General features: G+C 42.4%; 1 protein-coding gene across 1 annotated transcript; it reads left to right on the plus strand.

Annotated features, from left to right (window-relative positions):
* The first annotated feature begins 638 nt into the window (after window positions 1-638).
* Window positions 639-15,377, plus strand: pcf11 (PCF11 cleavage and polyadenylation factor subunit). The gene is given in 16 exon segments (XM_061898729.1): window positions 639-1,009; window positions 4,287-4,412; window positions 4,659-4,841; window positions 4,919-5,128; window positions 5,363-6,336; window positions 6,444-6,615; window positions 6,700-7,009; window positions 7,085-7,228; window positions 7,307-8,526; window positions 8,603-8,849; window positions 8,927-9,035; window positions 9,120-9,303; window positions 14,074-14,229; window positions 14,491-14,583; window positions 14,673-14,708; window positions 14,782-15,377. Coding segments are annotated over 16 exon segments (4,632 nt in total). The 5' UTR covers window positions 639-763; the 3' UTR covers window positions 15,004-15,377.
* The last annotated feature ends 124 nt before the right edge of the window (window positions 15,378-15,501 follow it).

The raw sequence follows: 15,501 nt of genomic DNA on the forward strand, positions 1-15,501 counted from the left end.
ATAGGTCCTCATCATCACCCAATAGATCAGTAATGTATCAGTATATAAAGGGAAAATTAAAATAAAGTGGACAGTGTCTTCACACTCCGATAGGGGGCAGCAAATTAAAACTACCAGTAGTTACATGGAACGAAACAAGTTTATTAAATGTGTTTGAACGTGATCATTTACAATATTCGCACATTGATAGGTGGACTAATTGAAGAAAACATATTCAGTATGTATAAGCGAGTCCAGTTTACAACAAGATGTCCACGTGTTATGTACGGTAGTTGTCCAAGGTAACGACATGAAAACACGTGTTCGGTAGGCTTTACAGCGACTACTGCAAAACATTTAAATGTGTTGGGATTTTTTTTATTCATTTATTACATTTGGCTCGTATGTCCAAACTAATTATGCTAATTTGGTTGCGTAAGAAGAGATATATTATAATATGGTTTATATGTCTATGTCTCCGATTATGTGACACATCATGTTGCGTTGAGAAGTCATTGCGTAATTTGCAAATTCACACCACTGTCCTCTGATTGGCTATCTTTCGTGTATGTTACAGTTAACAGCCAATGACAATCAAACAAAGGCTTACGTTTAAATGAAAACGGCCCAATGATGACGTATAAAGGCCTTTGGTTGCAGTCGCCATTTTAAAAGTGGCGTCAACTGGCGGAGAAAGAGCGACGGACGCCGCTCAGAAATAAAGCTATAAAAAAACAGTATCTTACAGGAAATACATGGACGATAATGTTAGCTAAATGAATTAATGGAATGCCTGCTAGTCAATGGTTATGGTAGAGACAAAGTTGGTGTAGTTTCCCCCCGCTCGCTCAGCTCAAAGATGGACGACAGCAACGCGGCGAGGGTAGATGCCTGCCGAGAGTATCAGTCCTCGCTGGAAGACCTGACTTTCAACAGCAAGCCGCACATCAACATGCTGACCATTCTGGCCGAGGAGAACGTCAACTTCGCCAAGGATATCGTCGCAATAATTGAAGCTCAAATAAGCAAGGTTTTTATGATTAGAATTATTTTTTTTATTTCAAATTGTCTGTGTTGTACGTAGCTGGTTGCTAGCTAAACATGGCGTCAGGCGTTCAGATCATTTGGACACAACATGTCACCCGACGTAATCTGTACAAATTATTAAAGTAAACCAGAAATTTAATTACAGTGGCACGTGTTGGATATTAAAGCACGTCGTGAATCGAAACTCAAATTACTAAACATGACCCCGGAAGTCAAGTGAAAATCCACCATACAAATGTTTTCGGTTATATTGCTGTAAAATATACACAGTGACGTGTTTTATGTAGGTTCTCGTTTGATTTGCTCAGTCCGTGACGAGAGGTCCTCGTGGGTTTTAATGCTAAAAGTACGTCGGCCATTACGTCGATAGACTTCAATGACATCCATTACGCCAATAACAGGAAGTTGATTAAATCAACAAGGAAGAGAGGAAATATTTATCAGTTTAATATTATAGTTCATATTTGCTAGCGTCGAAATGTTACCTTACCACCTAATATGACTCCTATAAACTTCCTCCTTCACGATTTTTGTTGAAGTGTTAACTTGCTGAGTTAATGCCTTAGTCCACTATATAAAGTTAAAGGCCTACTGAAACCCACTACTACCACCACGCAGTCTGATAGTTTATATATCAATGATGAAATATTAACATTGAACACATGCCAATACGGCCTTTTTAGTTTATTAATTTGCAATTTTAAATTTCCTGGCAGTTTTTTCTTGAAAACGTCGCGTAATGATGACGTGTACGCTTGACGTCACGGGCTGTTAGGAAATATGAGCGCTGCGCACACACACAGCTAAAAGTCGTCTGCTTTAACGGCATAATTACACAGTATTTTGGAGATCTGTGTTGCTGAATCCTTTGCAATTTGTTCAATTAATATTGGAGAAGTCAAAGTAGGAAGATGGAGTTGGGAAGCTTTAGCCTTTATCCACACAAACACACAGTGATTCCTTGTTTAAAATTCCCGGAGGTGAAACTTTACTATGGATCACAGCGAACATGGATCCCAACCGAATGTCAACCAGCAGGTTTCGGTGAGAAAATGGTGGTAAAAAGTCGCTTCTTACCGGAGATCAGCTCAGCTTGTGCCGCCCATAAAGCTGCCGTTGACTTCCCTGAGACACTGCACGTCAACACACCCGGCCGTGGACACACCCCTCCGACTATCACATACTGTTAAACTCACAAAAACACTAACACAATAAAAAGATAAGGGATTTCCCAGAATTATCTTAGTAAATGTGTCTAAAAACACCTGAATCCGTCCCAATGCAATCGCGTTTTTTTTAACTTGTTTTTTTTCTTTTTTTTCTAGTCCGTCGCTATCAATATCCTCAAACACAAATCTTTCTTCCTCGCGCAAATTAATGGGGAAATTGTCGTTTTCTCGGTTCGAATAGCTGTTTTTGTTGGAAGCTCCCATTAAAAACAATGTTAAGATGTAAGGATCCATCATGTGACGTCATCGTCTGCGACTTCCGGTAGAGGCAGGGCTTTTCTGTTAGCACTGAAAGTTGTGAACTTTATCGTGGATGTTCTCTACTAAATCCTTTCAGCAAAATTATGGCAATATCGCGAAATTATCAAGTATGACACATAGAATAGACCTGCTATCCCCGTTTAAATAAGAAAATCTAATTTCAGTAGGCCTTTAAAGTACCAATGATTGTCTCACACTCTTGGTGTGGTGAAATAATTCTCTGCATTTGACCCATCACCCTTGATCACCCCCTGGGAGGTGAGGGGAGCAGTGGGCAGCAGCGGTGCCGCGCCCGGGAATCATTTGTGGTATCAGTGGTCACCAACTTTTTTTGCACCATGGACCAGTTTTATGTATTTTCAGGAATCGACTTTCCACTAGTGCCGGATAAATACAGCAAAAATAAGTGCATGAAAAATACAACTCACTATAACGTTGAAATATAGTTTCTTTGCGATGAGATGCAGATGGAAATCAGCCTTTGGCTACAATCTGTCACATATATATTTTATATGTTCATTGATGTCACAACGTTGTAACGAATGGCAACTTTCTATTAGGAGTTTTATTGTACAACTATAAACAAGCTTATTGGTGTGTCTAGTGGGACAGGGTAAAGGTTAAGTCATAGAAAACACAGTCGTTTATAAATTAACGTTTCTCTGTGGCCCGGTAGCAAATGCGTCACGGACCGGTGGTTGGGGACCACTGCACTATATGACAGCGATTTGAAATAAAAAGCTTGAACATTGTTCAGTTACAATTATGTCAAGTCTTTTAGTAGCGTGTTTCTTTTTATGGTGGATTTCTACTTCACATTATGCAGTTATTGTGTGAGATTAGGTTAATACACAGCTGAAAAAGAAATCCTGCACTTTGAGACCACAGCCATGTGTTTTTTACATGTGTAATAAACTGATTTGAAGGGCAACTGGGCAGGAGAGACATGATCCGACCTCCGTTTTTAAAATAATTTTAGTCTACATTTTGTCTGCCTCTGTGGTCATTGTTTGCATTTCGAGGCCGGACAACATTTTAGACCAGAACTTCCGCCTGCTCATCTATTCGCGAGTGAATTTTGAAATGTTTCTTGATTGGTTAAAAAATGTCTAATAATAAAAATTGTGAAATGTGCTTTTTGTCATTTTTTATTTCCCAGTGTAATTTATTGATAGGAGTGTGGTTTTATTTATTGACAAGTTGAGCCTGACTTGGGCTGGCTGTTAAACCTTTAACAGATGCTGCAAAGTCACTGACTTGAGTTGCAATAGTTTAAAAATGCAGCTGCTTTAACATGCCTCCCAAATAAATTTATCAATATTTACCTTTTTTTTTTTTGCAAACGACTCTTGGGTAAACAAAGACAGGTGAGCTCACTGGGTGCAGAGCTGAAGAGTCACAGGGGTCAGAGTACAGAGTCGTCCCAGGGAAAAACTCTGGTCCCAGTGAAAAACTGGCGGTAAACCTGCTCTCAAGGACACGATTTGCATCACGCTGGATATTTTTTCCACTAACCACTGAGATGACTTGGACTGATTGACCGCTGAAGAGGACACCTGTTTTTTGTTTCCGAAGATGAGACTACTCAGACTTGTGCATTTTCATATTTAAAAAAAAAAAAAAAAAAATTGGAAGTGACATTTTTGGACTCAAGCGATACTTCTTTTGTGATATTTTTCCGCTTTTCCAAAATAACCTTTGCTTCAATTAGTTCTGAAATGTTTTAACCCCTGTTGTGTTCTAAACTTGTTGAGTTTTCTATCACTCTAGGCCTCATCTGCCGAGAAGCTTCCAGTTTTGTACTTAGTGGATTCCATAGTGAAGAATGTTGGAGGAGAGTACCTTGCAGTGTTTGCTAAAAACCTAATCCCGTCATTTATATGTGTCTTTGAAAAGGTACAGTTCTTGTTCCTTTTTGTGTACTTATAATCACTTGTAGCTGACCCACTTTTCACTTTAAAACGTGTAGTATGCATATTCTGGATTTACACTTTTCTTATTTGAAGTTGTGGATGGGTTGTCACTTTGCTAGAAGTCTAAATTTAGACCGACTGGTAGAACTCTAAATGACAGTCTCTGTATTTAACACATGAACAATGATGTGCGAGTAGATTAGGACCAAGCCATGTCCTTTATTTTTAGGTGGATGAGAACACTAGAAAGAGTTTGTTCAAGTTGCGATCAACATGGGATGAAGTTTTTCCACTGAAAAAACTATATGCGTTGGATGTACGGGTCAACTCTGTAGACCCGGCGTGGCCAATCAAGCCTCTGCCACCTACAGTTAATGCCAGCATCCATGTCAACCCCAAGTTTTTAAAACAGGTATGTAATCACACAAGTAACTCAATCATTGTTGGAAGTGCACTACCCCTCACATTTCTCCTTCACGCCATCTGTAGTCTGAGGAGCCTCCTCCATCAAAACCTACCCCCTCAAAACCACCGGCCACTGTTGCTCCTACGCCTGCGCCGCAGCCGCCGCCGGCAAGCTCATCCAGCCTGACTCAGGAGCAACTTATCAGACAGCAGCTGCTGGCCAAACAGAAGCAGCTTCTTGAGCTTCAGCAGAAGAAGATTGAACTGGAACTGGAGCAGACAAAAGCACAGCTGGTAGGAAAAAACAGTTTAAGTAGTTGTAATCTATTAAATGAACTACATAAATTGGTGTAGGTCGATATCTTAACCAGTAATCTCACCTACTGCTGCTACCACATACTGTATTTCCACCAACTGAAAAATGGTCAGAGGAAATATGGGTGTAAAAATAAGCTGATTTCCGAGGTCTGCTTTAAAGTGTTACTGATCGCTGTGTATTTGTTCTAATACAATCTTATTGTCGTGCAGGCGGGGGGTTTTACATTGCCAGTTACCTCATTTGCAACACCAACCCCAGTGCCAAAGCCAGTCACTCAGTCCACTCCTGTGGTCAGGCCCTGGCTTGCGCCCCAGCCACCGATTGACCCCAAGCTGCCCACCAAAGACCCTCGTCTGAACCGCACTGGCCCTTCACCCCCTGCTCAAAGCAAAGTGCATTCGACTGCAAAAAAGGAATACCCTTCTGCAGTTGTGGCTCCTGTTGTGACGCAAGAGAAAAGAATGACCGAGAAACCTGTTCACTTAGAAAAGGTGCGCATCCTGAAAAAGGAAGAGGAAAAGCCCAAGCCTATGTCTCCATCCCCAAAGGCTAAAAACATCCAGAATAGGAATAAACATACAGAGTTTGAGGGCTTGAAGTGTACAGACCATACAAAGAAAGATCTGCGGGGTAAAAAACGTGGACTGGAAAAAGGCAAAGAGGCCAAAGAAGATGAGCAGAAGGAGAAGAAAAGATGCAATGACAAGCGAGAGGACACTGTGCGAGGACCTGAGCCTCTGAGATACAACAAAGGAAAACTCCAGAACGGTCTAATAACAAAGCACGGCCGCAGCCAGTCTGATGATAAAATCGGAGGTAACGCTCGGACTCATGCCAGGAAGCGTACACGCTCTCGCTCAAGATCCCGCTCTTCCACCACCTCGCCGAAGAGGAAAGACAGGAGGTCGCCCAAAAGCAGGACCAGGAGCAGCTCTCTGTCGCCTTCGCCGTCACACAATGCAGGGAAAAACAGGAGGAGAGGAGATGATCCGCAGCACAGCAAGAGTGGGCGGAATGACCGACCAGCCTCTAAAAAGAACCAAGCAGAGAGCAGGAGGTCTAAGACTCCTGCGGAGGAGTGTCGCTCCAAGTCAAGAGACTCTCCAAGGAGCCATGGTGGAGGCAACAAGGAGAGCAAAGATGTTCCTCATCGATGGAAAAGTGGCTGGGATGAGAACAAACAGTAAGATAACTCACATTTAATATTACTGAAGCATCAGCCCTTAATGTATTTATGTTCCGTTTTGGACAATGGGTTAATGGTGACCATACTACTCTTTTCACTTTTAGTCTAAAAGTGTTAGACTCTCATGTGAAGCCTGGACCTCCGAGACATAAACTCTACAGCACCCCAACGCGTCCCACTACTCCGCGTACCCCGAAACACCGCCTCAGTGTGGATGCCAATCTCCATATACCTGAAGTTCTCAACTCTGCAAACAAGAAGGACCTTCTCAGAAGGGTATGTCAATATGTATCCAACACATTTGTATTCTCTAGTGGCTATTTGATGTTTTCAATGTAAATGTAATATCAATTTCTGTAGGCAAGCAAGAGCCTGGAGAGCGGTGAAATAACAAAAGAAGACTTCCTAAATATGGCCCACAAGATTAAGAACTTCTTCCAGTATCAAGAGGAGAAGCAGCGCACAGAAAGCTGGGACGTAACTGGTGACTTCACTACCAATAAACAGCTGCTGCCCGCCCCTCAACAAAACTTGGACCAGGCCCAGTTGACGTATTACGAGCACAAGTCCAAACTGAAGAAGACGCAGGTCTCGCACCGTCTCGGTGGAGAAAACTGGGACGGTCCGGAAGAGTGCGACGAGATAAACCAGGCACAACTGGGTCTGCAAGGTGAGGAGCGTTTGTCTTAATTAGCTAGCCTCGAATGATTATTGGAAATCTAAAGCTTGCCGTGTTGAATGACAGAAGAGAGACGAAGCATAGAACGGGAATTATCCAGACCTCCGCTGGCCCCCATGGTAGAGGAGTACAACCATGGCAAACAGTTCCCCCCACTCAAATCTGTACCAGGCCTTCGCTTCAGGAGGAGGGCTGAGCCCCACGAATCCAGTGAGTATTCATCGTTTAACGTACCATAACACAATAGAAACAATAGTCCCTAAGCTGACCCCTACTTTTGGTTTGCAGGTGAAAGAGAGTGGAACTCTCCCTTAACGGAACGGCAACGCTTCGATGACTGCGAGGAACATAAAAGCAGCTATGACGCTCCGAGGCGTTACGGCCATGAAGGCAGACAGGCGGATCCCAGAAGGCTGGAGGGGCCCCCTCCGTCTGGTGTCACTGTTCACAGAAACTGTCCTAGCCCAGCTGGTATGGATCCTCTAATCCCTAGGTTTGAGCGCCAACGCTTGTCGCCGCTCCACCAGAAGGATACGGCTGAAATGAGCCCTATTCCTCGCTTTGAGAGTCCCAACAGTGAACATTCTGATGACGGACCCCTCAATCCAGATGTCCTTCCTGCCCCTAAATCCATTCTTAAGGGACTGGTCCATGAAGGACTGCTGTCTAATATTCTAAAGCAAAGTGATTCCCCAGGACACACCCCTCCTCATGAGGGAAACCACCCACCATCCCGGTTTGACCTGGGCCCACCCAGGCCGCATCCTCCAGGATGGTATGAAGGTGGCGCCCCAGGACCCTTTGAGGGACCTGGTAGGTTTGATGGAGGCGGGCCTCCTCAACTCAACATGCCAGAGAGGTTCGACGGACCACGTGTGTCTCAGATTCCAATGAGAAGTGGGGACAACATGGGACGCTTTGACGGTCCCCCTCACCCTCAGGGCTCTGTTAGGTTTGATGGTCCTTTAGGCCCACAGGCTCCTCCAAGGTTCGATAGACCAGGGCCTGGGCACTTTGAGGGTCCACTGCAGGGCTTTGAAGCACCACAGCACTTTGACAGCCTGGGACCTGGTCTTGTACCAATGGGCTTTCAGCAGCAACGGCAAATGCGATTTGAAAACCCCCTAAATCAGATGGCAGGCCCTATTTGTTTTGAGGGCCCTGGTCATGTACCCCAACCGGTTGGGCCCCCACGCTTTGATGGGCCCATTGTTCAGCCGGTACCCCCCACATTTCCTGCCCAACACAATATCCAGCCAGCTATGCGACCGATGGCCCCTTCCATGTTTGACAACACCCTCCCACCCCAGCAGAACTTCAACATGGCTTCACAACCTTTCCCCGAGCCAATGAAATCTCAGTTCCACCCTGTGCCGATGGCGTTTCCCACACAATCAAACATGCAGCCTTCTGCAAACTTCAACATTCTCGCTCCTCCACCTTTCAGCCAGCCGGGCCCCGCCCCTTTCTTTAACTCAGCAGTGCCTGCCATCAACATGCAGCCGCCGGTAAGCTCCTGGTTTCACCTGAGCATGGTTAGTTTTGGTTGTTAGGCTTCAGTCACGTTAATGTTTGTGGTCTCAGGTCAATGTGATGAACATGAACCAGCCCTTCCTGCCTCAGAACGCTACGCCTTTTGGACAGCAAGGTAAGATTATTCTGCTGCTTGTAAATTAACAAAAACAATGACTCAAGAAATGACCCCTTTCCACTGCATCTCTCCCTGTAGAGAACCACTTTGGTCAAGTCGACGTCAACGATTTGCTTTCCAGGCTCATTTCCACTGGCATCATCAAAGCGTCACAGCCGGAGACTACGGATCCTGATGACGGTCTCTTGACTTGTCTTGTCAACACTCCATTAAAGAATACATTTTTGGTTAAAGGTGTTTGTCGTTTCCCCTCCCAGAGTTACTCTCTACAGCAATACCCCCGCCTCCTACAGAGGAGGAGGAAGAGGAGGAGGAGGAGGATGATTTCCCAGACCTCACAAACTTCAAGCTTGAAGACATGAAACAGTGAGATTTGTTTGTAGTTCTGGAAAGTCTCTTAATGGTGGTTTAGTTTTTGAGGTTAACGGAGAGCTGTCATTCCCCTCTCAGGCGTTATGAGAGTGTGGTGACCAAATTGTACTCAGGGAACCAGTGCTGCTTGTGCAGCATGAGATTCACCACCACTCAGACAGACCTGTACGCTGACCACCTGGACTGGCACTTCAGGCAAAACCACGCCGGCAAGGTCGCTGGCAAAAAGATCACACATCGCCGCTGGTACTACGGCCTCACGGTAAGAAGGTGCACTGTCCGAAATTGCGGAAGGATGGTAAACCTAGCAATATGTACAAAACTCAAAACCAGAGAAGTTGACATGCTGTGTAAATCGTAAATAAAAACAGAATGCAATTATATGCAAATCATTTTCAGTTTATATTCACTTGAATACACTGCAAATACAAATTATTTAATGTTGTAACTGAGAAATATTTTTTTTTTTTTGCAAATAATTAACTTAGAATTTAATAACCGAGATGATTAATAACCGCAACTCCATTGCAAAAAAGTTGGCACATGGGCATTTTTACCACTGTTACATTGCCTTTCCTTTTAACACACAGTAAACATTTGGGAACTGAGGAGACAATTTTTAGAAGCTTTTCAGGTGAAATTCTTACCCATTCTAGCTTGATGTACAGCTTAAGTTCAACAGTCCAGCGTCTCTGTCGTATTTTATGCTTCATAATGCGCCACACATTGTCAATAGGAGACAGGTCTGGACTACAAGCAGGCCAGTCTAGTACCCACACTTACTATGAAGCCACACTGTTATAACCCTTGCAGAATGAGGTTTGGCATTGTCTTGAATAAATAAGCAGGGTCGTCTGTGAAAAAGATTTTTCTTGGACGGCAACATACGGGTTTCTCTAAAACCTGTATTTACCTTTCAGCATTAATGGTGCTTTCACAGATGTGTTAGGTTTCCCATGCCTTGATCATTAATACACCCCCATACCATCACAGATGCTGGCTTTTGAACTTTGTGCCTTCTTTTCCTCTTTGGTCCGGAGGACACAACGTCCACAGTTTTTCAAAAACAATTTCAAAGGTGAACTCGTCAGACAGAAGAACGCTTTTCCACTTTGCATCAGTCCATCTTAGATGAGGTAGTGTCCAACAAAGCCGGAGGTGTTTCTGGGTGTTTATAAATGGCTTTCGCTTTGCATAGTTGAGTTTTAACTTGTAGTGACAAACTGTAATTACTGACAGTGGTTTTCTGAAGTGTTCCTGAGCCCATGTGGTGATATCCTTTACACTAGTTTTTTTTTTCAACCTTTTTGGAGCCAAGGCACAGTTTTTGCGTTGAAAAAATCCTTAGAAATCATAAACTCGGTTGACAGTTGAAAGTTGTCGTAATTGTTGGATTTGACTTTAAACCATAACCATCACTAAAGCTCTTGTCTCAAAGTAGGTGTAATGTCGCGACCTGTCACATCACACCCTGACTTATTTGGAGTTTTTTGCTGTTTTCCTGTGTAGTGTTTTAATTCTTGTCTTGCGCTTCTGTTTCGGTGGCTTTTTCTTTTTTTTTGTACTTTTCTTTAGCAGTTTCATGTCTTCCTTTGAGCGATATTCCCCCACCTGCTTTGTTTTAGCAATCAAGAATATTTCAGTTGTTTTATCCTTCTCTGTGGAGACATTGATTGTCATGTCATGTTCGGATGTACATTGTGGACGTCGTCTTTGCTCCACTGTAAGTTTTTCGTTCTGCATAGCCTTCCCCAAGCTTCAATTCCTTTTCTTAAGGGCAATCACCTTTTGTTTATTTTTGGTTTAAAGGCCTACCGAAACCCACAACTACCGACCACGCAGTCTGATAGTTTATATATCAATGATGAAATATTAACATTGCAACATATCAATGATGAAATATTACCATTGCAACACATGCCAATGCGGCCTTTTTAGTTTACTAAATGGCAATTCTATATTTTCCGCGAAGTGTCCTTTTGAAAACGTCGCGGTATGATGACGTGTGCGTTTGACGTCACCGGTTGTAGCGGACATTTTTTTTTCCCAGCCTGATCCAAGCTATAAGTAGTCTGCTTTAATCGCATAATTACAAAGTATTCTGGACATCTGTGTTGCTGAATCTTTTGCAATTTGTTCAATTAATAATGGAGAAGTCAAAGTAGAAACATGGAGGTGGGAAGCTGTGTATTGCAGCTGCCTTTAGCAACACAAACACAGCCGGTGTTTCCTTGTTTAAAATTCCCGAAGGTGAAGCTTTACTATGGAACAGAGCGGTCAAGCGAACATGGTTCCCGACCACATGTCAACCGGCAGGTTTCGGTGAGAAAATTGTGGTAATAAGTCGGCTCTTACCGTAGTTATGAGCGGAGCTTGCGTCCTATTGCAGCTGCGTGGCTTCCCTCAGAGACACTGGCGGTCACCACACCTGTGGCCACACCCCTCCGACTTTCAGGTACCATATAATCTCACTAAAACACTAGTAACACAATAAGCAGATAAGGGATTTTCCAGAATTATCCTAGTAAATGTGACTAATAACATGTGAATCGCTCCCACTGCCCTCGCCTCTTTAAAAAAAAAATGTCTAACTTTTTTCTAGTCCTTCACTCTCACTATCCTCATCCAAGAATCTTTCATCCTCGCTCAAATTAATGGGGAAATTGTCGTTTTCTCGGTCCGAATTGCTCTAGCTGCTGGTGTCCATGATTGTAAACAATGTGAGGAGCTCTACAACCAGTGACGTCACACACACATCGTCTACTACCTCCGGTACAGGCAATGCTTTTTTATTAGCGACCAAAAGTTGCGAACTTTATCGTCGATATTCTCTACTAAATCCTTTCAGCAAAAAAATTATAAAGTATGACACATAGAATGGACCTGTTATCCCCGTTTGAACAAGAACATCTCATTTCAGTAGGCCTTTTAATCACCTTTTTACCTGCATGCTGCCTCCCGCTGTTTCCGACATCTACAAAGCAATTAGCTACCGGCTGCCACCTACTGTTAGGAAGAATTTTACATGGTTACTCTGCCGAACTCTAGACTGTACCAACACATCATTTGCAGATTATAATTACTAAAGAAATTACATAATCTCCCACGGCACACCAGACTGTATCCCACGGAACACTAGTGTGCCGCGGTACGGTTGTTGTAAAACCCTGCTTTACACACTCTTAATGCAGTACTGCCTGAGGGATCAAAGGTCATGGCCATTGCCGCTTACTTGCAGTGATTTCTCCAGATTCTCTGAACCTTTTGATATTCCGGACCATGGATGGTGAAATCCATAAATTCCTTGCAATAGCTCGTTGAGAAATGTTGTTCTTAAACTGTTCGCATTTGTCTGCAAATTGGGGACATTTTCCCCATTCTTGTTTGTGAATGAATACATTTCATGGAAGCTGTTTTTATACCCTATCATGCCACCACCTGTGGGATGTTCCAAATAAGTATTTGATGAGTATTCCTCAACTTTCTCAGTCTTTTATGCCACATTAGCCAGCTTTTTTGAAACACTTCACGCATTAAATTCCAAATGAGCTAATATTTGCAAAAAACAACAGTTTACCATTTCGAAAGTTAAGTGTCTGGTCTTTGCAGTCTATTCAGTGGAAAATAAGTTGAAAAGGATTTGCAAATCATTGTATTCTGTTTTTATTTACGAGCTACACAACGTGCCAACTTAAGTTTGTATAAAATTAAAGGAGACTTTGATTTTAATCCATATAACATACTTCCTTGTGGTCTAAATATGCATTGGATACGCTTTTGAAGTATGTCACATTTATCTACTTTTTGCATATGTCTGCAAGATATTAGTTTGTAGGAGTGTGCCCAGATTGCAGGTTAAACTATGGCTATGCTCCTCAAAGTATGAATTTATCTTTTGAAGATATACACTGCTAAATATATAATGAAGACTAATTGCACCACATTTTTCACCCCCCAGACACTGTCAAACTTCATAAACTGTCTTTGTAAATTCACTTGGTCACAACCCTACATGCTCTGATTGATAGCTCCTGGTCCCAACTTTACACACTGATCGATGGACTACAGAGAAGCATTTTTATTTTATTTTTTTAAAAAGCTTCTTTTAAAAGCATTTTTCACTACATGTCGTCACACGGTGTTATTGTACGCATGCCACAATTAGATATGTATCCTGTTTTCTCATTTCCTCAAACCCATATCATAACATAGCAGTCATTTTTCACGTCAGTTTAGCAGCTAATCCAATTTCCAATTTCTTGACAAAACAATCCTGTGTAAAATGTAAAGACAAACATTGATTTATGTATATGTATTTCATTAGACATCAGAGCAAATAGGATATTAGATTAGAATAAATAAAACAAGATCCAGGCAGAAGCCTACATACAAAAATGCCCACATATGTAAATCCACGTCACTGTGACGTCATGTCATCAATCTTAAAAAATTACCCAAACTACGCAGACCCAGGCATGGAAAACTGGGGGATGTGACGATAAACGGTAATTATTACTGTGGCAAAACTTTGACGGTATTTCCGTTTTAAATTAATACATCAAAAAACCCTGATTGAGGACTACAAGATGGTGTTTTTACTGAGGCAGTCTGATGGTGTGTTCACGAACCACTGAACAGAGTAGGACAACACCTGTCAGAAATAATAATGGATTTGATTTGACACTTCATTGAAAACATCTTGAAGTGCGAAAGTGTCAGTTAATATTTAAAACAATAAAAGCTTAGCCATTAAAACGTATACAATGCTAAGAGTAAAACACTCAGTGCAGCATAAGAAACACATGAAAATCAGTGGGTTTTCTAACTGTCAAATTTCCAGTGTACTTTTTGAGCCCATTCAACAATACCGTGATTATAAGTGATAATTTTGGTCACAATAACTGATGTGAAATTCTCATTTTGTTATACCCTTATTCACACCCAACTGCATGAACCCTATGATTTGACACAAAGTCAGAAGAGATTAAGTTCATCATAGGTCCCCTTTGAGCATGTCTTCAATTTCTTACAGGACTGGGTCGAGTTCGAGGAGATTGCTGACCTGGAGGAGCGAGCCAAGAGTCACTTCTTTGAGAAGGAGAACGAAGAGGAGGTCCAGAAAAACCAGGCGGCAGCTAAAGAGAAGGAGTTCCAGAGTGTGAAGGCTACTAAAGACCAAGTTGGAGAGGTAAAACTATTTCTCTTTGCTATAAAATGTCTGTAAAAGCCTGCCTTTATTTGTGCCACTACACAAATGGGACCTTGACATTTGTGTAAAGTTTAACACCTGACAGGTCTGTTGTGTTGAGCTCTTGCTCTATTTTAACCTAATATAGCGCTCAGCACTGTAATGCTTGGCTGTCTTCTGTGTAAAAGGCACAGGTGAATAAATGCTAGATCTACTGTTGCAGATTTTCCTCATCCTAAAAATCTTGTTTGGTGTCTGCAGTTATGTGAAATCTGCCAGGAGCCATTTGAGACGTACTGGGTCGAGGAAGAGGAGGACTGGTTTCTAAAGGACGCTATCAGGGTTGATGAGAAGGTATGCAACATCCCAATCTGGTTCTCCTGCTTTTTATAGAAATAAGTAGACTGGCATTTAATATTGAGGTGCATATTCTCTTTACACAGAACTTCCATCCTGCGTGTTTTGAAGATTACAAAAATGTGAGTATGGGGTGAAAAAAGGAGCTAAAACACGGTCATTGTTGGTTTGATCTTTTGCTGTGTCTGTCCTCAGACATCGTCCTACTGCGATGTGACGCCATCTCCCAACAAGTTGCTGACAGACCACCCGCTAAGCGCCTTCGTAAAGACAGAGGAAGAAGAGTATTCTTCGTGTGCTATGGCAGCCGCCGCACCCTCAGTCAAACAAGAAGCCAGTTCTGAATCTGAGTGTGAACAAGCGGTGAAGAAAGAGGAGGTTCAAACAGATGTGCAATCGGACGAGAAGAGCCTGTGAGCAGCTGCCATGCTGCACATTTTCTTTGTTTTTGAAGAAAAACTTTCCGTTGGTTGACAATTTAACTTAAATACATTTTGGTATTTGTGCCGTCAAGCTGCTGCTTGAAAAAAAGAAATGTTTCCTTTTTGGGTAAAACATGTAAATGATTTAATTTATACATTAAAGTATTTTTGGAATCTGGCGTGCTTGACTGCAACAACCGGCTGTACAGTTTGATAACTAGTTGATTTACTAATGAGCAGTTGCAGGTGTTTACTTGTTTGTGGCGTCCATTAAGGTAAGCATCAAACAATCGGTCGATGGAAGATTGCCTGCTCATCAGGAAGCATCCGTGCCCTTTCTTTGGGTTTCAATAAACTTTTGGAAACTTGTTTGTGTGATTGTTCTTGAGTTTTCATTGTTCTGCTTTTCAAATAAAAATAAAGGTCATTTTGACTCAAAGAACTGCCTCAGTTTGTTCATAAAAACCTCACAACACATGCAATGAACAAATGA

Source organism: Nerophis ophidion, linkage group LG04 (assembly GCF_033978795.1).
Source record: "Nerophis ophidion isolate RoL-2023_Sa linkage group LG04, RoL_Noph_v1.0, whole genome shotgun sequence".
Classification (NCBI taxonomy): domain Eukaryota; kingdom Metazoa; phylum Chordata; class Actinopteri; order Syngnathiformes; family Syngnathidae; genus Nerophis; species Nerophis ophidion.